Below are 26,089 nucleotides of genomic sequence, written 5' to 3' on the forward strand. Positions count from 1 at the left end.
ACAAATGCGGCTGAGTGGCAGCGTAAACTTTTATTTGAGCAACTGGAAAACATCTAAAATGGGAAAGAGCTGTTGAGCGATCGACTGTACTCATAGATTTAGCAAGAAATCTGAGTTATAGTTTTACAGACTGCTGAAAAATAAGCTTAAAAGAGACAAATGGATCGCTGCAATTCACAGAAACAACTGGATTCCAGGCACAGAAACGTGGATTTGTGGTTCCCATTTTGTATCAGCTAATGTTGTATTTTTGGGTAGCTAACGTTAAACGTTCAAATCATAAAGTTCGGTGTCCTCATCACTTTAATTTCTACAACAAATCCTGCCTTGATTGCAAAAACTGCAAAAACTCAAAATCTTAACAAGAATATTTGTCTTATTTGGTTATGGTTATGGTTATGAATCTTTATTTCGGCTAATACACACTTTTTGCAGAACAAGATGAAAAGGAAAGAAAAAAACAACATTTCTTTTGCTGAAAAGGTGTAGGCTGAGGCCGTAGCTTATAGTGCCTACCCTTTTTTCTTATGATCAGCAAAAATATGAGACATTAGCTTTTACTTGGTGGAAACAAACAATACATAATACATTTCTAGTTAAAATGTCTCATTTCTAGTCAAAAAATCTAATCTAACACTTAAAAAAAGACTCATCACTGGAAAAAACAGCAATTTTCATCTGTTTCAAGTAGATTTTCCCTTAAAATAAGTAGAAAAATCTGCCAGTGGAACAAGATTTTTTTGCTAAAGATAAGATAAATCTTGTTCCACTGGCAGATTTTTCTACTTATTTCAAGGGAAAATGTACTTGAAACAGGTGGAAATTGTCAAATAGCAAGTAATTTTTTCCAGTGATGAGTCTTGTTTTAAGTGTAATGAGATTTTTTGACTAAAAAATTAGACATTTTAACTAGAAATAAGACAAATATTCCTGGTAAGATTTTGAGTTTTTGCAGTGTAGGACCAATATCAGGAATATCAGGAAACTGGATTCGTGGCCAAATATTAATGTCCATGGACCACTGGTTCTTGGTAACTGTACGGGTCATTGTCAAGTCCAGCTGACGCTAATTTAAGCCCATAATCGGCTGTTATCCTGTCTTTTCCACTAGTTGCAGCCATTTTTGCTGATGTTTTGCCACTCGGTGTGAGTAAGGGGGTCCAGTGGGAAAGTTACGTCAATGCATTCCCTCTATTTCATCATATTCAGGAAGTGTATTGGTCTGACTGGCCAGGCGACCTCAGGTCACCTCAGGTGCAAAAACTCTATTCTACAAGGATGCAACCAAACTACTGTTTACACTTTACGCCATAAAGTTTCCAGCTTCATCTCAAATGAACACTTTTGAATAGACGACAATTTGTAAAACACTAAAACCGGTATTGTAACGACCCTCCGATGTGTCCTGTGGACATGTGTGTCTCACGCTGCGCTGAATGTCAAAACTATGTAATAATAAGACAGCATTTTTGTAAAAGTCACGTAAGTGAATTTGTTTCATACAAAAGAAACTTTGTAGCAGCCGTTAAATATGTAGCATTTGGTTTAACTTCCCTGCGAAAGAACGAAACGTTTTGTCAGGGAGTGAAACGGCCACCTTCATATTTAAAAGCTGTTTGTAGAAGTGTTTCCACGGCAACCTTCTAAAATCGGTGGAGATGATGGACACGACTTCTCCTTCTAGAGTCCGACGGGACGAGGCGAGACTCGTCCGTCCTGGCGCTGATTGTACGTCTGAATGTAAATACATTTACAACATGAATTGTCTTAGAGCACCGACGGAGTGATAGAAGCATGTTTCTACGCCTTTGCTGTTTCTTGTTCTCTCTCTCTGTTGTTTTTAACTCTGTTTTTAATCTGATGGTCCACATGTAACTGTAGCGTAGGAGACGTAGCCGGTAGAAGTAAAATAGTACATCAGTGTAACGTCAAAACATAACATGTTGATGCTTTTATTTAAATCTTCTGGAGAGAACGTTGTATTAAAATATTCATAAAAATCTAAGAAAAGTCTTGTCTTTTTTTATGACCTTTTAAGGTATATTTTACTGTAAAATGCTTCCTAGTTACAAGTGCTGGTTACCGTTGGTCAAAAGGGAGCATGTGTCACAGACGTGGAAGTAGTATGTAGTAAGATGTCATAAAAAGACTACTTTTGTCCAATTTTGCACAGAAATAAACATATTTACTGCTCGATTTCACATCCACAAGGATGTTTTATGTAACTCATCAGGTAAAATGATGTAAAGCCACAGGATTATGGATTTGTTTGGGTTTTTTAAGGACCGTTGCTATGGTTAGCAGCAAGCTGACATCACTGTTGGGCTACCGCCCATGTGATTATTGACTCATGGGGGATTATGAATTTATATGAACTCATATGAAATGTGTGATTATGTGAACAGTCAGGCTTTTACCAGGCTACCAGGCCGGATTTACATGAAGCTCAGCCAGGGTTTGCATATGTGGCCCCCTTGGTGATAAGGGACCACACTCTGATTGGACAAGGACCTCAAGCTGCAGGAAGGAGCATGGACTTCCTGGGCGCAGCTATAAAAGAGAAGGCCCCCCCCCCCTCTCTTGCTCTCTTCTCTGCTTTTCCTCTTCCCTACAGGTCTGATGTAGCACCAGGAATGACCAGCCAAGTAGTCTACTTGCCAGCAATGTGAACCCGGAAATGTTGAGTACCCCAAAGTTTATGTTAGAAATATACAGTATAGGTCCCCAGCATTTAGAAACTGCCAGATGCTAACTTACATATGTTGGGCAATTAGCATAATTAGCATCAATTAGCATACTCACATATATGGACATATTTCAGCAATTGCTTGGCCAATTTGGACAATATTGGAGTGGTTCTGGGGGTTATTGAGGATGCTGAATCCATTTCTGACATTTTCAAAATTCAAAATGGCCGTTTAAACCAGAAGTGGCCATATTTCAACTCCTGGTGGGCCGATTTTGATGAAGTTTCAGTCAGTTTAGAAGTTTTAGAAGATGCTGAATCGATTGGATTGGACAGATAACTTATGTATTTGAAATAATTGAAACAACTCGGTTATAAATTGTAGGATATTTATGAACACAATTATCCAAACAGTGCAGAACATGTACATTTTAATTCACATTACACTCTGAGGTGACTCACAACTGGGTATTGGAGGTAACAAAGGCAGGTACCATACCAAACTAGAATTAAAGCTGCAAGCAGCGATGAACGGGCCCTCACACCCTTGTGCACATTCAGGCTGCAGTGGAAACTTGTATGACTTGCATGTAGATTCTTCAGGCCTGGGGCCTCATTTATAAAAGAGTGCATAGGAGTGGGTGTAAGAGTGGGTGTACGTGCACTAAAAGTGCACGTACATCCAAAAGCCGAAAATGCCGGGCGCAAAAAGAAATCTGGATCAATAAAACCATGTGCACGCACACTTGCACGCAATGTTCGCTTTATAAATCACAGTCCAGCTGGAAGGTTGCGCAGCTGAATCCGCCTCATATCCCGCCCTCTACACGCCCACTTTTTACCATAAATGCATATGGATGAGCCTACTGAGCATGCGCAGCGGCTTCCTGCAGCCTGTTTGGCGTCAGAATGAATGAGAGGGTGTCCAGCCACCGTGACACTGACTTTCACGGAGACTGAGATCTAAATGTTGTAGATGATGTGGAGGACAGGAAAACCACATTATTTGGTGGTCACAGTAAAAGTTAGAATAAGTATATAAATAGTATACAATAAAATAAAGCGAGTGAGTGGCAGCACGCCGTTTCTGCCCGTTAGTGCCACGACGCAATTACCAATGGGGACAGGGGGGACATGCCCCCCCTCCACAAAATCATGTATTTGTCCCTCCCACTTTACAGTTTAAAAACTAACGGTAGGCTCAGCCTGTGATTGCAAATCCTCAAGACTGTCTGTGCGAAAGCGATGCGAAGACGGGAGCGGAGCCCCGCCAAACCCCCCCCCCCCCCCCCTTCATGGCTGCTCAGGGCTGATTTATGGTTCCGCGTCACACCAACGCAGAGGGTACGCGGCGACGCGCACCATACGCCGTACCCTACGGCGTAGGCTCTGCGTTGGTGTAACGCAGAAACATAATTCAGGCTTAAAAGTAAACAACATGCGCGCACCCGGCATGACAGGCAGATACACACGGGGAGAAGAGCCTATTTCTTTAATTTTTATTTTGTTTAAAACTTTATCCTTATGAACGCAATTGTTATATAGTCCAACCTTATTTTAAACAGAACACTTTCTGATTAAAATCCGAGAGTCGAGAGTCATCAGCACCTGCAGGTGCACCGGGATGGCGCGATTCCGGCGGGTCAGTCTCTCTAAAGCTGGTCCCAATTCAGCACATAGATCCAAGAGCACTGCTCTTGGGAATCTAAATCGGCTTATTAGCCAGTCATCATCATGGGCCAGGAAATCTGCATGATCTCTGAATTGTCTCTCCATCCTGATCCAACCATTTCCGTGGTCCTCGAGTAGTGCCAGCGCATCCATGGTGCAGCATTACGCACGGCTGTCACCGTGCATTTTATATTCTTACACAGCAATTAGACTGATTGTCACACACCTTGTCACGATTGATCATTAGATGATTAGACCGCTGCTATTAACCACTCATTTGAGGATGGGAGTATGATATATGTACGTCCTGCAAATGCCTGCGTAATGGCTTACTTGTGGAACACATGGATCTATGATGGTGCCGGCTTGGGTGTAAATGGATCTGTAAGTCTGATATGTGATGACATTGACTATGTTTACATGCAGTCCACATTCGTGTTATTGCCAATCTTCGCGTTTTAAAGTGGTTGTTGAGTGCATGTGGACGCAGTCACTGGGAGTATGACATGTATCTGGCTGCATTTCACCACCTCACCGCATGCGTCGCCAGTTCCCCATGTCTTAAGTAGATTCTTACGGGAGGGTGAGGGTTGCCGTAGGGATCCACAGATTTTTCTGTTAGTTTTTTCTTTTTAGATCCGAGGCTTTGCGTAGATGGTGGCTTCCGCAACTTTCAGGCGCTTTTTCTGCGCAAGCAAGCTTTATAGATGAGGCCCCTGGACATTTAGCGGATGACACTAGCCATGACTCTCTATATCAAACCATTCAAAAGTTATGGCAGAAAGTAGGAACTATCAGATATCAACCAATCAGAAGAAGGGGCGGGGCTAATTCCGGCCAATGAAGGTCAAGGACTCAATACCGAGTCAGATCACACCACCCACGACTCTTTATGTCAAACTTTATGTGTATCCATCCATACATACTTATTCTCATTTGGGTCACAGGTATGGAAGCACATTTTTTTTCAAAAGGCGTGAATTCCAGAAACCATCCAGAGTCATAGATTTGGATTGCACATGCATAAACGTTATTTTGTGGTCATAGTTTTACCGGTTGTTGTTGATGACCAGAGGTGTCAAAAGTATTCACTTTCATTACTCAGGTAGAAGTATAGATACTAGAGTTTAAAATACTCCTGTAGAAGTTGAAGTATCAACTTCTACAAGTTTTTTACTCAAGTAAAAGTATAAAAGTACTGGTTTCAAAACTACCTAAATTATAAAAGTAAAAGTAATGTAAGGGGGAAAAGCCATTAAGGACAAAAGCCATTGAAAATGAATGCATCTTAGTATAATGCAAATATATTAAAGAACCTTATATGTGTACTATTGAGCATTAACATGTGTTTCAGAGAGCAGCAGATATGATGACTAGTTGCCTATAAGTATTGTAATGGTGCAAAAAGTCAAACTTCAGAGGCATGTTATCATTTATCCTAATCTTTATTGGAATGTACATCCAAGTTTAGTTGCAGGAATCTGAGGGAACGGATGTAAGAACAAAACTGGACAAGAACATCTGAAACAACCACAACCAAATTCACTCTATCCTGATGGAGCAATTTAACTGGATAGTTTTTATTTAAAGGCCAAAATGAAATAGAGTAACGAGGCTGTTTTTAAAATGTAAGGAGTAAACAGTACAGATAATTGCGTGAAAATGTAAGGAGTAAAAGTAAAAAGTCGTCTGAAAAATAATTACTCCAGTGAAGTATAGATAACCAAAATTTCTACTTAAGTAAGGTAACGAAGTATTTGTACTTCGTTACTTGACACTTCTGGTGATGACCATTGATTAGAATCAGGTGTGTTGATGCAAGATAACACCTAAAACATGCAGGACCGCTCTGATCCTTCTACCCCTCCTGCCCTCTCATCCTACCTGATCCCTCGTGGACCGGACTTGAAGAGCCCTGTGATAGACTATTTTGAAACCTTATATCAAAGTACTCTTCAGTAGCTTAACTGGATGCAAAGAGGCTTTCCACTGCAGAGCTTGTGTTCAAACCTTATCCCGGGACCACTTTTAAAGCGATTTCCTTCTACTGAGGACTAAAAACTCACTAGGAAGCCTTAGCGGCATGTGACTCTATGGCACAAGATGTTATGGAGGTGCATAGTCTAAAGAAGACTTAAGGTTCAATTCCTTCTAGAGTTCTTCATCCTGTTGTCTTTAAAAAGCACCAAACCTGTCAATTTTAAAGTTCAACATTCAAAATGAAAAGTTAAATGCGCTATGAGACATGACTGAAGAGGTTATTTGGTGGTTTGGAGGGATTGCAATTTTCAGTGCAGCTGAACTTGTGTTCTGGTGTAGCTCATCTTGGAACAAAGAGGGTTTCAAATGCAGAGGTTATTGGAGCAAACCCTATACCTGAGCCACTTTTAAAATAATGTCCTACTGAGGATTGAAAACTGGCCAGGAAGCCTGTGAAAGAGGTGAGTACTGTATGTGGCGCATCATGGTAAAGAGCTGCACGTTGTTAAAGACACTGTGAGTTCAATTCCCGCCAGAGATCTTCAGCCCGTTGACTTTAAGTAGCACATAATCCAATGCATGTTATCATTTATCCTAACCTTTATTGGAATGTACATCCAGGTTTAGTAGCAGGAATCTGAGGGCAACGGGTGTAAGAACAAAACTGGACAAGAACATCTGAAACAACCACAACCAAATTCACTCTATCCGGATGGAGCAATTTAACTGGATAGTTTTTTTTTAAAGGCCAAAATGAAATAGGCTGTTTTTAAAATGTAAGGAGTAAAAAGTACAGATAATTGCGTGAAAATGTAAGGAGTAAAAGTAAAAAGTTGTCCGAAAAATAATTACTCCAGTGAAGTATAGATAACCAAAATTTCTACTTAAGTAAGGTAACGAAGTATTTGTACTTCGTTACTTGACACCTCTGGTTGTGCACCATGGAAGAGTTCCACACATTGTTAAACAGACTGTGAGTTCAATTCCCGCCAGAGTTCTTCATCCAGTTGTCTTTAAGTAGATCAAAATCCACTTTTAGAGTTCAACACTAAAAATGAAAAGATAAATGCACTATGAGAGATGTCTTCCCCCAAGGATACTGGTGGTGTGGAGGGTTTGCTCAGGGCTCTAAGGTGTCAATGAAAGGGTGGTGCATGCTGGTTCAAACCCTCCCCATCCTCACAATCTGGTGAAGTAGAGGTATCAGACCTTATACCTGGACCACTTTTAAAATTACGTCCTTCTACTGACGATTGAAAACTGGCCAGGAAGCCTGGGAAAGAGGCAAGAATGTGGCGCCTTATGGTAAAGAGCTGTACATTGTTAAAGAGGCTGAGAGTTCAATTCCCGCCAGAGGTCTTCAGCCCGTTGACTTTAAGTAGCACAAAATCCACTTTTAGAGTTCAATGCTAAAAATGAAAAGATAAATGCACTAAGAGAGATATCTTCCCCCCAAGGAAACTGGTGGTGTGGAGGGTTTGCTCATGGCTATAAGGTGCCAATGAAAGGGTGGTGCATGCTGGTTCAAACCCTCCCCATCCTCAGTATCTGGAGGGGTAGAGGGATCTGGGAGGATGAGAGGTTAGGAGTGCTAGGGGGGTGAGGTAGGATGAGGATGAGGATGGCTAGGGTGGTCAGGTAGGATGAGGAGGGCTTGGAGGGGTCAGGTAGGATGAGGGGGGGGTCAGGTAGGATGAGGAGGGGATCAGGTAGGATGAGGAGGGTGTCAGGTAGGATGAGAAGGGGGTCAGGGTGGTGCATGCTGGTTCAAACCCTCCCCATCCTCAGTATCTGGAGGGGTAGAGGGATCAGAAGGCAGGAGCGCCTGGGGGATGAGGTAGGATGAGAAGGTTAGGGGGGGTCAGGTAGGAGGAGAGGGCATGAGGGCTAGGGGCTATGAGGAGGGCTAGGGAGTAAGAGGACAGCTGCAGGGCCAGGGGTATGAGGTATAGAGGAGGGCTTGGTGGTGTCAGGAAGGTTGAGAAGGGCTTGGGGGGCCAGGAAGGATGAGGTGTAAGAGGGGGCATGAGGCAAGAAGGGAGGCAGGCTAGGAGTGCTTGGAGGAACAGGTAAAAGGAAATGGTGGGAGGGCTAGGTGGATCAGGTGATAGGGCCTTTTACAAATCAAAGCTTTGAAAAGGGTAATTACTTTCTTACCTGATCCCCTGGGCACTCCTACCTCAACCTTCCTAACCTCCTCATCCTACCTCATCCCCCTAGCACTCCTAACCTCTCATCCTCCCTGATCCCTCTACCCCTTCAGATACTGAGGATGGGGAGGGTTTGAACCAGCATGCACCACCCTTTCATTGGCACCTTATAGCCATGAGCAAACCCTCCACACCACCAGTATCCTTGGGGGGAAGACATCTCTCTTAGTGCATTTATCTTTTCATTTTTAGCCTTGAACTCTAAAAGTGGATTTTGTGCTACTTAAAGTCAACGGGCTGAAGACACTGGCGGGAATTGAACTCTCAGTCTCTTTAACAATGTGCAGCTCTTTACCATGAGGCGCCACATTCTTGCCTCTTTCCTAGGCTTCCTGGCCAGTTTTCAATCGTCAGTAGAAGGACGTAATTTTAAAACTGGTCCAGGTATAAAGTCTGATGCCTCTACCTCTCCAGATACTGCGGGTTTGAACCAGCATGCACCACCCTTTCATTGGCACCTTAGAGCCCTGAGCAAACCCTCCACACCACCAGTATCCTTGGGGGAAGACATCTCTCATAGTGCATTTATCTTTTCATTTTGAGTGTTGAACTCTATAAGTGGATTTAGTTCTACTTAAAGACAACTGGATGAAGAAGTCCGGCGGAAATTGAACTCACTGTCTGTTTAACAACGTGCGGCACTCTTCCATGGTGCACAACATACTTGCCTCCTTTGCAGGCTCCCTGGTCAGTTTTCAGTCCTCAGTTGAAGGACATCATTTAAAAAGTGGTCCAATTATAAGGTCTGATGCCTCCAGATACTGAGGATGGTTTGAACCAGCATGCACCACCTTTTCATTGGCGCCTTAAAGGCGTGAGCAAACACACAACTCACAGTCTCTTTAGCAATGTACAGCTCTTTACCATGAGGCCCCACGCTCTTGCCTCTTCCTGGCCAGTTTTCAATCGTCAGTAGAAGGACGTCATTTTAAAAGTGGTTCAGGTGTAAGGTTTGGTCCAATAACCTCTGCATTAAAAGCCTCTTTGTTCCAAGATGAGCTACACCAGGACACAAGTTTAACTGCACTGAAAACTTTTTTATCTTTTGTCCTTTGTTTCAAGCTTTCAAAATGTTATGCTATTTAAATTTAAAAAAAACTGACTAGTTCTCACATTTAATATTTGACAGAGCATTCCTTGGCGTAATTTTCTGATAGTTTTGCATAGAATTGAACTCTGTCCTGCAACATCTCAAACACATTCTCTACCTCCTGAGCTTTACAGCAACCCATCAAACCAACTATGTGCCACAAGATTAACATGTCCAGACTGAGAAAAGTAATGCGTGTAGTGGCAGGATGGAGACGCACATTTTGATGTAAAACACACCTGGGTGCACGTTACGGTTCAGGCCGTATTAACTGCCGAAGGACGGGGTAATTTTAGTGACATGACTCCACCACCAGGAGTGGCTCCTCCAGTGAACAGGATACCTGCTGGATTCTGCACAAACTGAGTGGCCATGGCATGAGTCGTGCGGCGACCATTGGGTGTGAAGACGACAAGATCAAAATTATCACCCCAACTGTGGATAGGGCCGATGCGTTTCTCTAGGCCAACTGCACGCAGGTACATATCTGGGTCCTCAGAAGCATATTTGGCAGCAAACTTCCGGAACCGTAGGACTTCATCATAGGTAGTGACAATGCCATGCTCATTTAGGTTCTGAACCAGTTCTGAGCTACCATGCTTATGGTGGAGTTTCACAGCAAGCCCCAGAGTTGTCTGATTCCAGCTCCTACTGATGTGCTGCTGGATGCATTGAGCAAGTGTAAGTGATGGTTTAGTCACCTTTCCTTCCTTGGACATGAGACTGGAGACGAGCTTGAGGAGGGTTGGACTTGTGTCTTGTATGACCTTGTCATGTCTGAAGCTGCCAAGGTCATATTCACGGGGCAAGGGAATATTCCGGACCTCCGCCGGCACTCTCCTAACAAGCTTGGTGACATCATCATCATCACTAGAGGTTTCAGCTTGTTTTACTAGTTTGAGTGACTTACCAACGCACTGTCTAAAGCCAACAATAGTCAGGCACCCTTCAACCCTCAGTACAACTACAGTGTCACCATAATAATCACACAAGTTGGATAGCATCTGCTTCCTGCAGAGGTCTCCCGAATTAGCTTCATATACATCATGTAACTCTGACACAGTCCAGGTTACCGACTTGTTTGCATTCATGTGGTCAATGACAGCAGCTAAGCAGCTATCAACTGGTTTATAACTAACACTTGCACTTGAGTCAATAGGCACCTTCCTAAAATCATTGTAGCACTTGGTGTGATACTGGGCATCAGTTGCAGGCAGGTCCAGGACGCCATTCACCCGTAGATCCACTACCCTAGCCCAGTCATCCTGTCGCTCATCACATTTAGAGGGTTAGGGTTAGGGTTAGGGTTAGCTCTCTTGATTCTGAAATGTAAGTCCAATGTATTAAGCACATCAATAACCTCAAAATCGACTAAGATTAATCAAAATCGGGAGTTGAAATTGAAAGTGTTGAGTTGAAATATGGCCACTTCTGGTTGAAACGGCCATTTTGAATTCTGAAAATGTCAGAAATGGATTCAGCATCATCAATAACCCCCAAAACCACTCCAATATTGTCCAAATTGGCCAAGCAATTGCTGAAATATTGTCCATATATGTGAGTATGCTAATTGTTGCTAATTATGCTAATTATGCTAATTGCCCAACATATGCAAGTTAGCATCCGGCAGTTTCTAAATGCTGGGGACCTAGACTGTACATTTTTAACATAAAACTTTGGGGTACTCAACATTTCCGGGTTCACAATAGGGCTCTATAGGCTGGCAAATAGACTAAAGGGCCGGCTTTCTCCTTTCGTGACCGAAAGGGGGTCGGAGGGGGATCCGGTTTGGGAACCTCAGGATTTCATCTCTGCTTTTTGCAGATGATGTTGTCCTGTTGGCTTCATCGGACCGGGACCTTCAGCATGTGCTGGGACGGTTTGAGGCCGAGTGCGACATGGCAGGGATGAGAATCAGCACCTCCAAAACCGAGGCCGTGGTTCTCCACCGGGAAAGGGTGGTGTGCCTTCTCCGGGTGGGTGGGGAAGTCCTGCCCCAGGTGGAGGAGTTCGAGTATCTCGTTGTTCACGAGTGAGGGAACGATGGAGCGTGAGATTGACGGACAGATCGGTGCAGCTACTGCAGTTATGCGGTCGGTGTACCGGACCGTCGTGGTGAAGAAGGAGCTGAGTCGAAAGGCGAAGCTCTCGATTTACCGGTCAATCTACGCACCTACCCTCACCTATGGTCATGAACTTTGGGTAGTGACCGAAAGGACAAGATCACGGATACAAGCGGCCGAGATGAGTTTCCTCCGCAGGGTGGCTGGACGCTCCCTTAGAGATGAGTTTCCTCTGCAGGGTGACTGGACGCTCCCTTAGAGATGAGTTTCCTCCGCAGGGTGGCTGGACACTCCCTTAGAGATGAGTTTCCTCCACAGGGTGGCTGGACGCTCCCTTAGAGATAGGGTGAGGAGTTCCGTCACCCGGGAGGAGCTCGGAGTCGAGCCGCTGCTCCTTCACATTGAGAGGAGTCAGCTGAGGTGGCTTGGGCATCTGTACCGGATCCTCCTGGACGCCTCCCTAGGGAGGTGTTCCAGGCATGTCCCTCCTCCCTAGGGAGGTGTTCCAGGCATGTCCCTCCTCCTTAAGGAGGTGTTCCAGGCATGTCCCTCCTCCCTAGGGAGGTGTTCCAGGCATGTCCCTCCTCCCTAGGGAGGTGTTCCAGGCATGTCCCTACTCCACTGTTTACACTTTACGCGTACATGCCTGGAACACCTCCCTAGGTGTTCCAGGCCTGTCCCTCCGGGAGGAGACCCTGGGGGAAGACCCAGAGATGGAGGAAGAGATGGAGGAAGAGCTGGAGGAAGAGCTGGAGGAAGAGCTGGAGGAAGAGATGGAGGAAGAGCTGGAGGAAGAGCTGGAGGAAGAGCTGGAGGAAGAGCTGGAGGAAGAGCTGGAGGAAGAGATGGAGGAAGAGCTGGAGGAAGAGATGGAGGAAGTGTCTGGGGTCGGAGGAAGTCTGGGCATCTCTGTTGAGACTGCTGCCCCCGCGACCCGGGAACGGATAAGCGGTGAAAAATGGATGGATGGATGGATGGATGGATGGATGGATGGATGGATGGATGGATGGATGGATGGATGTCTGAAATGTGAATGACGACCTAACAGTGGGTAATCATTCTTATCTTAAAGACATGTTATGTTCTGTTGATAGTACTTAGACACCTTGGGTTGGCCTGGAAAGGTGAGCAGGTTTCCCGGGCATCAGCCCGAACACCCCGGTCCGCATTTCAGCTCCATCAGCCCTCGTTTGTGATTTTATTTTATGGACAGATTCATCAGATTTAAGGTACTATAATTGTAGTTAGCATCATATATAATCACGAGCTGAAATCTTAATCTCAGAATTAGCAAAATTCTTAATCTGAATCATATCCTTTTTGGTATTATTTCATGTAATTCTGCTCCTGGCCACTAGGGGGCTGTATTTGCTGTGTTCCAGGTCGGCTGGTTATTTAACCGGGGAAACCCAAACACAGGTGATGCTGACTGGAGAAGCAAACAGTTTTTGACTGTATCTAGTGTGTTCTTGTGTTTTTGGATCTGAGCAATTCAGTTTGTTTGTTGTTCTTTAAGTATTATGAGTAAAAGTTAAGAAAAATAAACCTGCAAAGCAATTTTATCAATTCCAACCTTTCACCTGATATTTTTGGAGCTCTATGGTCGCACATCTAAACTAAATCCTCCGTATCAGCAACCAACACTTCGTTTAGGACTTAGTCGCTTTCCCAACTGGTCTTTCTCGCTTCCAAAATAACAAATAAATGTCCAAAGATAAAATGAACCACAAAGACAAGGCTCTAAGATAGAAATCACAGCATATTTCAATTGTATTTGGGATATTACAATAAAGACACAACAGAAGAATTTAAAAAGCCTTAGATTTTAAACATTGTATGATATGAATGAGTCAGTTTTTTAAACAAGTGTAACACAAAACCATAAAAACTATTCTGGAATGTGGATGAAAACAACAAGAAGCAGCCGGGTCTGATACCAACGTTACTGTAAACCATCGCCTCTGATCACCTCATCATGCAGAGAAATCACGAACACTTGCACTGACAGTTTTTCCTTTTACAATAAGCTTTTCCTGAGCGACGCCTCACTTCTTGAGGAAGTGGCTCATGACGTCGATGGGCAGCGGGAAGATGATGGTGGAGTTCTTCTCCGCGGCGATGGTGTTGAGCGTCTGCAGGTAGCGGAGCTGCAGGCCGGACGGAGACTCTGAGATGACCAGCGACGCCTCCTTCAGGGCGCGGGAGGCGTTCATCTCGCCCTCGGCGGCGATCACCTGCAACGGGAGTGAGACATCAGGGCGATGGACGGGAACCTGTGTGAGTATACGGTGTCTGTGTTCCCGGTCCTGACCTTTGCCCGGGCCTCCCGCGTTGCCTCCGCCTCGGCGGCCATGGCTCTCTGCAGCTGGTGGGGCAGTTTCACGTCTTTTATCTCCACACGCTCCACCTTGATTCCCCAATGATCTGTAGCGTCGTCCAGGTTGGTCTGCAGAAGACGGAGAAAATCATCTCACCTGCAGCTACATAGAAACCACCAGCACATGCACATACATGACAGTAATCCCTCCCTCCTCCGTACCTGCATGCTGTGAGCGATCCCCTCCCGGTCCGACAGCAGCTCTGCCAGGTTCTTGGTTCCCAGAACGTTCCTCAGCGTGGTCTGGGCCAGCAGGCGGGTGGAGAAGTCGGCGTTCGTCACGTTGGCCACGGTCGCTATCGGGTCGCTGACCCGGAAATACACCACGCCATCCACACTCACGGTCACAGAATCCTTCGTCAGGATCTACAAGTGACACAGCAGTCGTTACTTAAAACCATCGACGGAGCTGCAAACGTGCATCATCCACATATATATATATATATATATATATATATATATATATATATATATATATATATATATATATATATATATATATATATATATATATATATATATATATATATATATATATATATATATATATATATATATATATATATATATATATATATATGTGTGTATATATGTGTATATGTGTGCTGGTCAATGGGCCACTTGCCTCTTGTGGTGGGATGTCAAACGAAACAGTTCTCAGGTCCACTTTCACAAAGGAATCAGTGCAGGGCAAGACGAAGAAGATTCCTGTAGTGAAAAGAGGAAATAAACATAAATAAATGTTTTAATTCGAAGGAAAGCTGCTGAATGATGACAGTTACTGGACCTTTTTTCTTTTTTAATTGACAGATATATACAGAAAAGGTACAAAACTTCAGGATAAAATGCAGTTACAAATTAATGACAGTTGTTGGGCGTCGCCCATATGCCCATGTGAACTCTGAACTTATAAATGTATGAACATTTTGTGAATGTGTATATTCAACTTTGAGACTGCTCAGCCGAAAATCGGCTGTAATGTGCCTCCAAAAATGGCCACCTTGCCATGAACTACAACCCCCAGCATGCCTTGCGTGGGGGGGCGGCGCCTACAAGCGGCGCGCATCCAATCGCAAATGAGGCACCGATGACGTCACCGCAGCGCGCGTAGGATCAAAACCCTGCAGCTGCTCCCTTTTTCTCTCTCTTCCGATCGACCTTCCGTCCTGAGCAGCTGGATCTTTTGGCTGCGGGCCAAAGATCCCATCTCCCCCTCCCCCCCTGAGAGGGGGAGAGAAGATCCCGCGGAGCGTTGCTCCACTGCCGGCTCATGCTCTGCATCCCCTCGCTCCAGCTTGGCCTGGAGATCCGCTGCGGTCCCGGAGCGAGGCAGCGCTCCGTCCCTCCTGCTCCTCCTAACCTTGCCTCTGCTTGAGTTCCTTTAGCCTGGAAGCCAGACTCTTCCAGGTCCGTGAGCCCGCGTCTTGGTGAAAGACGGCGACGGCCCTGATTCCAGTGGACTGTCCCCGCACGCCTGGAGGCGCGTCAAGAGGCTCCGTGATCGGAGGGATCTACCCGGCTGTGCGCACGCAGCAAGACTGCATCTCTTTTCAAAGGAGGAACGTGGAGAGCAAGCTGAGCGGCTGCCCGCCGCGGGGAACCCCTGCAGGATCGTCCTGCCCGTGAGGTCCCACAGGACTGAGCCGAGCCGAGCCGCATGGTGGAGCCGAGAGAAACGAGGCCGCATCGGACTGGAACCCCCGACAGAACCCGCAGCTTCCCGATCCCGACCGGAAGGCGTGAGGTCTTGAGTCTGAGTGTACTAGTTTAATTGAGAGCGTTTCAGAGCTACATCTGTGTTCAGAGCTGAGTTTACTGCATACACCATTATCATTGTTATCATTATCGTGTTTGAGTATTTGGTAGTCGTTGTTTTCTGCCGTAGGCACGTTTTAAATGCTGCGTTTGCCATCCGGTCTGATTGCACGTGGCGAGGGCGCGTCCATCTTTAAATACCACAGAGTCCTGCCGTCTTTAAACACCGCAGCCATCTTTGTGCAGCCACAATGTTTTAAACCGTAGATGTTTGTTGATATCATCTTTGTTATTGCTTTGATTCTTTTTTTTATTACATGCATTTAACTTTCATTTCATTTTTATTGATTGTTGTTTTTCTAGTTAATTAATGGTTTTATAATAATGTAGTGTGCCATCAGGATTTATTTGGGTATTTATTTAAATCTGCTTTGATACCCGTATGTAAATAAATTCTGATTGATTTTTAATGAGTGGTTGTTGTTATTTCATACAGATTTTGGTCACAAACTGATTGTTTGAGCAGAGCCAGTGCTCGAATCTCACCCTTCAATTGTTATTCTGTAAGTGATAGTAAGATTTACTGTTCTGCAGAATAATCATCTGAGACTGATTTTCTGCTGTTAAAAGTTATCATTTCCCTGGATTAAGGCCCAGGGTGGTGCCCCGAGGATCTTTTTATCATTTTTGATCATTTAATTTGATAAATAGTCGACTTTATTAATTATTAATAATTATTAATAAAATTATTAATAACCCTTCGATAACTGGACAGCTTAGCTACCTGTGTGGCACAACACAGTAAATTATATATCAAAATAAAATAGAAGGCTTGAGGTTTAAGGAGGAAAAATAAATAAAAACAAAAAATCAGGAAATATCAGAATTCTAAATGTCGAGAATAAAGTTGAAGTACAATTTCGAGAAACAAGTCGAAATGTTAAAAAGTTGATGTCAAAAAGTTGAAATGTTGAAAAAAAAAAGGTGAAATTTCGACTTTATTCTTGAAATTGTATTTCAAGATTTATGTCGACATTTTGGCTATTTCTCGAAATTGTATTTCAACATTAATCTCGACATTTCGACTTTTTTCTCGACATTTCGACTTTTTTCTTGACATTTTGACTTTTTTCTCAAAGTGCACAATGAAAAATTTTTTCCCCTCTCAATATTTTTTTCTCCTGCATGGCCCTGATACTCTTCCGTAAAGAACAGAATGTCAATGTTTATCTTATATTTAATAAGATTGACTGGATAGCATCTATGAAGTATTTTAAAAGTAACCTCTCTTACTTTGTTTGTAATAATACATTTTCTTGACAAGACCCATGTGTTTTTCCAATCTATCTGATTATATAAGTGATTCCAATAGAAAAACTGCTGCAGGTTCAGAAACAACATCTCTCTGTATAATGTATCTAATGCGTTGATTCGTAGCTTTATCCCTGAGTGAGACGGTTACTGGACCTGGTCCCTTGGCCTTCCTGTCGGTGATGCGGCCCAGCCTGAAGATGACGGCGCGCTCGTACTCCTGAACAATCTGGAACAACAGGAATGAATATCTCAGCTCAGTCACAGGTGGAGGGAATGGAACCCTGGGCCCGGCTCCTCGGCTCACTCACCTTCAGACAGAACCAGATGGTGAAGGGGAAGAGCAGGACGGTGAAGATGCCGGAGAGGATGACGAGGAACCAGCCGCAGCATCCCAGAGCTCCGGTCCGTTCAGCTGCAAACAAACGTGTGGGATTAAACTAGAGCTGGGGATCGATTCAAATGTCAAGAATCGATTCAGTTCCGATTCTTAAGATTCAGAATCGATTATCAGGATTTGATTCGATTCCGATATTGATTTGGGTTAGTGTTATTAAAACAGTTTTTTGAGCTGTTGCATGAATAATATGACTGTAGTTCTGCAACATATTAATACTAGTATTATATTGAGATTAAACAGCAAGTATTGCAGCTAATGATGCTGTAAGGACCAATCAGCTCCCATTGCTGATAGAACTGCTTTCAGAAACATTGTGGGTCAGAATTACCAAACACATCCAGGGAGGAAACAGAGACGGATGAAATCGCTTTTATTTTTTCCCAAATTCCATTTTTTTTTTCATTTTCTGTGTTTTTTTGGTTTAAAATTTTTGAGAATTGGGTTTTTAGCATTTTATGCTAATTTGACCCCAAGAAAGTATATAAAGCAATGCAATATAGACAATTTATGTAATATAAAACCTGTTTGTAATGTTTTCATACTTTTAAACATATTTACAGTTTTTTCTGAATGCTTAGGGGCTAATCATGTTCTTGTAGCACAATTTTACATATTAACACATATAGCAAAACCACTCACTGAGTTAGCCAAACTAAAAGCACAAATACTGCTTTGCACTCAGTTTGTAATTTTGTAACACACACTTTGCAAAACTGTAGGCACAATTCACTCTTTTTGCAGAACCTTAAACACAACTCGCTGCTTACACTCAATTGCCAAATTTCCAAAACACTCCTAGCAAAATTATACACATGTATGGCTATTATTTACACTATTTTTGCCAACTGTCTGGCACACTTTCACATGTGAAACCAATTTTAGAGAATTAGTTCACTTTGCAATCAGCCTAAGCACTATAAATAAGCCACAGGTGAGCTGGAGTACAATGGAAGGAGCAAGAAGAGTAAGAATCATAGGAGGCCGAGGAAGAGGACGTGGAGGTGAAGGAGTTGGAGGAAGAGGACGTGGAGGTGAAGAAGCAAGACGAAGAGGACGTGGAGGTGAAGAAGCAAGACGAAGAGGACGTGGAGGTGAAGGAGTTGGAGGAAGAGGACGTGGAGGTGAAGAAGCAAGAGGGAGAGGACGCGGAGGTGAAGGAGTTGGAGGAAGAGGACGTGGAAGTGAAGGAGTTGGAGGAAGAGGACGTGGAAGTGAAGGAGTTGGAGGAAGAGGACATGGAAGTGAAGGAGTTGGAGGAAGAGGACGTGGAGGTGAAGAAGCAAGAGGGAGAGGACGCGGAGGTGAAGAAGCAAGAGGGAGAGGACGTGGAGGTGAAGAAGCAAGAGGGTCAGAGGAAGTTAGAGGAAGAGGACAAGGAGGAGCAAGAGGAGGACGAGGAGGGGGAAGAGGAAGGGTAAGAAGAAGAAATAGAATAACTGATGACATCAGAGCAACAACAGTGGACCATGTCATAAACCATGGAATGACCCTGAGGGAAGCTGGCCAACGGGTTCAGCCTAATTTGAGCCGCTACACTGTAGCGAGCATCATTAGGACATTTCGAAATGAAAATCGGTAAGTACAGTCACATTGCACTAAGATTTGTAGCACTGCCCTACTCTAATGAGAAACACAACAATACCATACATGCAAAAATTCTGAAATTGTTACTTTACAGAATTGCTAGACGTCCAGATGTTGGGGGCAGAGGAAGAATGTTCACTCCAGAGCAAGAGCCCCATATAGTGAATATGGTGATTGCCAATAACGCAATAAGACTACGCGAAATACAGCAGCGTATAATTGATAATGACACCATCTTCCAAAATATACGCAGTGTGAGCATGTCAGTACTAAGTCGTGTACTTGCCCGCAACAGAATAAGGATGAAACAAATTTACAGAGTTCCTTTCGAAAGAAATAGTGAACGTGTGAAGCAACTGCGATATGAGTATGTGCAGGTAAGCTATAGTGTCATTGGTTCTGAATTTCGAAGTGCATAGGTTACTGTAGTGCTGTGTTTGGACCTTATGTGTTGCATTTGTTTGGTCTTGTCCAGAGAGTAAAGGCGGGAATATACTCTACGCAGGTGGCTGCGTATCCTGCGTACCCTGCGAACGTGTCTGTTCATGCTCCACTGCGTACGTCGCGTACCACCCGAGTAGAGCCCGTCATACCGATGGTGACCGATAGGGGGCAGTAAGCAGAGCAACAGTTGGAAAAGCTACTTATATTAAGTAGCAGAAGTAGTAGCAGCAGCAGCGGTAGCAGATTAGAAAAACGAACACTTTTACAGGACAATATTGGATGATGTAGGAGATTATAACATCGTGTGAATGTGTGTGAATGTGTATGAATGTTTGGTGGTGGTCAGAGGGGCCGTTTGGCGCGATATGGCAGCCACGCTCCCGTCAGGCTGCAGGGCAGCTGCGGCTACAAACGGAGCTACCGGGAGGATGTGTGTGAATGAATAATGATCTCTGTAAAGCTCTGGGTGCCTTGAAGGAGCTATATAAAACCACAGCATTATTATTATTATTATACTCTTTATTAATTTGTATTACTTATTTATATTACTGTTTTACCCCCTTCCCTGTATGTGTGTGTGTGTTGCTGCTACGTGAGTTTCCCCGTTGAGGGAGTAATAAAGGACTATTTTATCTTATCTTATTATTATTGCTTATTATCAAAAGTGGATAGTCTTTCCAGACTAATTTATCCAGCATTCTCCTTACCCATCTCAACAAGAATGACCAAACAATAAATCCAGTTAATTTTAGGTTCATATGGAGAAGTAGATGTCAATATATAAGAAAGATTAACATGGTAAAAAAATGTATTGTTCCTAATATGATTCCAAGTCATTCATTCATTCATTTGCAAGTCATTCAATAGTATTTTTATTGAAAAACAGAGTATTTAAAATAAAATAAGTCCCGTCAATTGACTCCTGGCTCCCAGCACCGCTTCCTCCCGGCTCCGGGAGGCACCGAGGCTCGGCGCGTACCTCCGCCGGGGCTCGGCCGCCGGGGCTCGGCCGCCGGGGCTCGGCCGCCGGGGCTCGGCCGCCGGGGCTCGGCGGCCGCGGCTCGGCATCCGCGGCTCGGCATCCGCGGCTCGGCATCCGCGGTACTCCCGGGGACTCTAGTCCCGCAGCACCAGTGAATATTTTGACCGGAGAGATTATAAAATACCGGACTTCGGCATATTTTACCGGACAACGGAAACCCTGGGGGGAAGTTAAATATTGCATAAATATATGCACGGGGAACTTTCTCCAGGGGAGAGCAGCAGTGCCAGCCGGGATCAGACCATGGATGTATTATAGAAACGGATCAGACCGGGAACAGCGATACTAGCGGCCAGAGCGAGAACTGCAGGTCGCGTACGCGTTCAGTGTCTTTTTGAGAACGTGCACGTCGACGCGTCAAATGTACGCAGGATACGCAGGATACGCAGGATACGCGTGACGTGACGTCACACGTATCCTGCGTCGCGCGTACGCGTTCTGAACGGCAAGTATATACAGCCCTTAAGGAGCTGGAGGCAGATGCCATGGGACATGAGCTGCTCTTTGTCGATGAGGCAGGTTTTAACCTCAGTAAAACAAGGAGGCGTGGTAGGAACATTATTGGACACCGTGCAATAATCAATGTCCCAGGACAACGTGGTGGTAACATCACCATGTGTGCAGCTATCAGCCAAAATGGTGTTGTTCACCATCATGCAACCATTGGCCCATATAACTCTGCACACATGATTGCATTCCTGGACACCTTACACGACATTCTCGCTGTTCAGAGACCAGAGCAGACCCGATATGTCATCATATGGGACAATGTTAGTCTCCATAGGGCTGCTTTGGTCCGCAACTGGTTTACCGATCAGCCAGTCTTCATGGCACTCAACCTCCCCCCACACTCTCCATTCTTAAATCCGATTGAAGAGTTCTTTTCTGCCTGGCGCTGGAAAGTCCACAACCGCCATCCCCATCAACACGCAGCCCTTTTACAGGCAATGGAGGAGGCATGTGGACATATTGAGCAGGCATCATGTCAGGCCTGGATACGGCATGCAAGGAGGTATTTTCCCCGGTGCCTTGGACTGGAGGACATCGCATGGGATGTGGATGAGATTTTGTGGCCGGACAAAGAGAGACGGCATGATGTAGGCTGATTGTCTTTTTTTTGTGAATTTATTATTTTGTGTTCTGTGCTGTGTCTTTGTTTTTTGACGAGTGTGAATAAACACCAATACTTGAAGTTTGGATCCCTGTGTGTTCACAGAACTATGACAAAAGTATGACCTCAAACTGGTGGTTTAGTGGTTAGCACTGTTGCCTCACAGCAAGAAGGTTCCCGGTTCGACTCCCAGGCCCAGCAGGGTCTTTCTGTGTGGAGTTTGCATGTTCTCCCCGTGCTTGCGTGGGTTTCGTCCGGGTACTCCGGTTTCCTCCCACAGTCCAAAAACAGGCATGCTAGGTTAATTGTCTGATCATTCTAAAAATTGCCCGTAGGTGTGATTGTGTCTGGTTGTTTGTGGGGACTGCGGGTGGAAACTAGCATTTCTGCTAAATCGGTGTATTTACACTGCTTAATGTAGTGTGCATTAATATGCATTGTCCCGTCTAAATAAACTTTGAAACGAAACGAATGTGCTTAGTAAATGATGGCATGTGTTTACTGTTTGATATGAAAACACCATTTTTACTAAGGTGTGAAGAGTTAATCAAGCTGTGTTTGCTTTTGCAAGAGAAAGGGTGAAAGGAGTGAAAGGTTTTCTCATTGGGTTTCTCATGTGTGTAGAGTTTAGCAAAAATAGCCAATGTTGCAAAAAATGTGCTTAAAGGAGCATGAGGCTCCTTTTAAGAAATGAGACTCTCTAGCGCCACCCTTCACCACGACGGCCGTCGGGGGTACTGCAGCCAACAGTGAAGCCGGCACGGGAGAACGGGGAGAACCCACATGCAGCGTCATGTGACGTCACATCTGCAGGACAGCGCAGGAAATTCGGGACCGAATTGCAGCACATTTTGCAGCACACAGCCTGTTCAAGGCAACGGAGAGATACACTAGAGGGCTCATTCTTTTAGGTTTGGAACGCTTCATCTGACATTATTACTAGAAAACTTAAAATGTATACGGATTTTTTTCATAAATCCTGCCACAATCCTGCCTCAAGCTCCTTTAAGCATTCAGAAAAAAACTGTAAAGGAAAAAGCATGGCAGTAGTTATTCTGGCGTCCAACAAAACATTCCTTTTTTGGGCATAAACAAAAAAATTCCAAAAGTTATTTGTATGAAATAATTAACTAAGGCATAAATAATTCAAATATGCCTTTCAATATCAACTTAAAGTGCAAAAAAAGAAAGAAATTGCAACAGCTCAACAGCGCATGTGTGAATTAAATGACGTGACTACTGGGATTAAAGTTCAACAGGCGAAAATGTAATAATGAAAAAAATAAATAAATAAAATCGATCCCTAGAGATACAAATCGATTTTTAGGAATTAATATGAGAATGGATTTAGAATTGGAAAATCGATTTTTTCATCACAGGTCTATATGAAACCCACCAGGGGTTTAGATTCAGGCTTTTACCACTTGCCAGTGTTTGGCTTAAGGCTTTTCTCCCACTAGGGGAGTTTTTACCTGCCAGTGTTTATGTAATAATTGCTCGGGGGTTTATGTTCATGTTCTGGGTCTCTGTAAAAAGCATCTAGAGACAACTTTTGTTGTATTAGACGCTTTATAAATAAAATTGAATTGAATTGAATTTTATGTGTGAATATATTTTAAAGTCGTCTGTTTGGATCTCAGATTCCACAGAAGAGCAGCTCAGTTTATCTGCAAACAAAGGCGGGTCATCAGACGTCCCTGTGGTTTCATGAGACGTGGACGTGAAAGTGCTGAGTCATGCAACAGGATCTCTGGACTGCAGCTTCATGGCTGAAGGAATTAAGAGAGGAGCTGGTTGAGAGTCATTAACGTCCATCAGCAGGACGAGACGCCGACGGAGACGGCAGAGCTCTCTGAACACGCAGCACCGTCCTGGAGTTGTTCTGGTTTCCTGTGTTCTGGTTTCAGACATGAAGATGAAATCTGGGCCAAACCACAGATCAGCTGATCAGTCAACAACAGGAAGGAATCTGTTGTTGCCTGTTGATCAGAGATGCTTTTATACATATATATATATATATATATATATATATATATATATATATATATATATATATATGTATATATATATATATATATGTATTTTGTATGTATTTTCTTTTATATGAAACTGAATTTATTTTTCCGCTGCCGTCTTGACCAGGACTCCCTGGCAGAAGAGATATTGTATCTCAATGGGACTTTCCTGGATAAATATATTAAATATATTAAAATAAGTTGATTTGTAATGAATCCAGAATGTATGACATTTTTTTTTTTTTTTTTTTTAAATTGCATTTCAGAAAATAAAGAACTTTATCACAATATTCTAATTTTCTGAGACAGTCCTGTATATATCCTGCTTTTAACCTCTAAGGGGGTTTACAGATCCTCCCCCCCCCCGTGTGATCCACAGCTTCTAACCGGGTTAAAGGTCAAAGGTCATGAGAATTCTACAGTAAAATGTGAGCAGAGATTCAGGCGAGCGTCATTAAGTTTGCTTTGTTTATCTTTCAAACATGTGTTTGTGTTCTGAGAGATGAAAATCAAGTTCAGTGAGTCTGAGGAGCCAGTTCCGGTTTCACTGAGTAGTTAAATACGTTTGTGTCGTCCTGCATGAGACTCTTATCCACCACAGGGCAGGTTTCCATACGCTGCTGCTATCAGCATCAGCCCTCAAGATGCACCAGCCCTCTCCGTCACATGCTGCACAACTGCTTTATCTCCGGGACATGTGACTCCGTCGCCATGACGACGGAGTTATTAAACTATGCCCTCGTCCCTGTGGCTGCTGCTCTTCCACCTGCACAGGTGCAACGCTTATCTCCACAAAACACAAAACACAACAGTCTCTTCTTCTCACGGTGACTTTAACTAAACTGTTAAAACAGAACAAAACAGAGGCTCCTGGTCCGGAGGAGAGGGAATCACTTATTTTCACATTTTTTTGGTAGTTAATAGTTTACTGTGTCATGTTTAAGTCTGAATTCAATTCAATTCCATTTTGTGAAAGGAAAAGAGAAAAACTTACATATGAGCTGATCCTGGCTGATTCCTCTCCTCTTCTGGCTTTCCATGTGATCCTCCATTTCCATGTGCTGGTTTGCACTGAGTCCCAGGGAAGTGAGTTTCTGTTAGTTGAAGTGTTTTCTAATGGAGAGGAAGTGGGCCGGCCTTTTAAAGCCGTAACGCTGCGGTAAACGTTGCTCAAGGGCGGGGGCAGCAGCACTTAATGATGATGATGAAAGGTCAGGTGGGTTTACGTCAGATGTTGTAAACGTGTGATCAATCAATCATAACAGAGTAGTAAAACCACATCAAAACATCCAGGCCCTTCAGGTTTAGAGACTTTTGGTGGCAATTCGTGAAACATGCATGTGTATATATATGTGTATGTGTGTATGTATGGGTGGGTGTATGTATATGTGTGTAAGTAGATAGTGTATATATACATATAGAGCAGATGGAGTTAATATAGAGATAGTATGGTGTAAATAAGTATATTTATATAAATATAAATAATAATAGGTCCTTCATCCCCACAGCCATCAGACTGTACAATAAGAAACTGTAGCCACCCATGTGCAATAAACCTGTCTCTTTAAAAGTGCAATAACCACTAATACCTCACATATTTTTGTAAATATTTGTAAATATTATATGTTAATTTGGTGTTTACTACTTTTTTTTCTCTCTTGTACATAGTCTTTTTCTACTTTTTATAGTGCTCTTTTTTTTATTTAACTATTTATGTTTATTTCTATTTTACATTTTTTGTATAAAGCGTGTGTGTGTTTTGGCTGCTGCACGACTGAATTTCTCCTCTGGGAGATCAATAAAGTCTACTATTCTATTCTATTAAATATTTATATGGGCATGTGTGTACAAATATATAGAAATACTCAACTATGTGTATGTATGTATAGGTAAGTGTGTGAGTATAATTATAGTATAGTTATTTATTGTAAATACTTGTTAATTATTGATTAGTTAATGGTGTTGGATTAAATATGTTTACATTTCTTCCTACTGCTTTTTGCACATGTAAATTAAGATATTAAGTGTTAAAGGATGACATTCTTTGTTGTTTTTTTTTATTTGCTTTGCTTTCTTATCTTCTCTTTAATTAAAGTCTTTTACATTTACAAAATAAAAATTAAAAAATCAAATCAAATCAAACAGTTTTCCTGAAATTTGCAGAAATGTCAAAATAATTAAAAGTAGATCAACTAAAATGCTAGAAGTTTATAGATCAATGCATAATATTAAAATGATGTGAAGTTTATAGATCGATACATGATGTTAAAATGATGTGAGGTTATAAAGACAGGCTTCTTACACCCTGATACGTGCAGCAGCAACTGAATTAACGCTCGTTCTGAGACAA

At 43.2% G+C, this 26,089-nt stretch overlaps 1 protein-coding gene across 1 annotated transcript; it reads right to left on the minus strand.

Annotated features, from left to right (window-relative positions):
- Positions 1–13,441: 13,441 nt before the first annotated feature.
- On the minus strand, positions 13,442–24,881 carry stoml3b (stomatin (EPB72)-like 3b). The gene is made up of 7 exons (XM_061740632.1): positions 24,734–24,881; positions 17,455–17,558; positions 17,300–17,372; positions 14,703–14,785; positions 14,240–14,443; positions 14,012–14,146; positions 13,442–13,934 (listed from the first exon to the last, which is right to left on the minus strand). Exons 1-7 carry the CDS (start codon positions 24,795–24,797, stop codon positions 13,746–13,748), a joined length of 852 nt encoding a protein of 283 aa, XP_061596616.1. The 5' UTR covers positions 24,798–24,881; the 3' UTR covers positions 13,442–13,745.
- Between the last annotated feature and the right edge of the window lie 1,208 nt (positions 24,882–26,089).

Source organism: Cololabis saira, chromosome 14 (genome assembly GCF_033807715.1).
Source record: "Cololabis saira isolate AMF1-May2022 chromosome 14, fColSai1.1, whole genome shotgun sequence".
Classification (NCBI taxonomy): domain Eukaryota; kingdom Metazoa; phylum Chordata; class Actinopteri; order Beloniformes; family Belonidae; genus Cololabis; species Cololabis saira.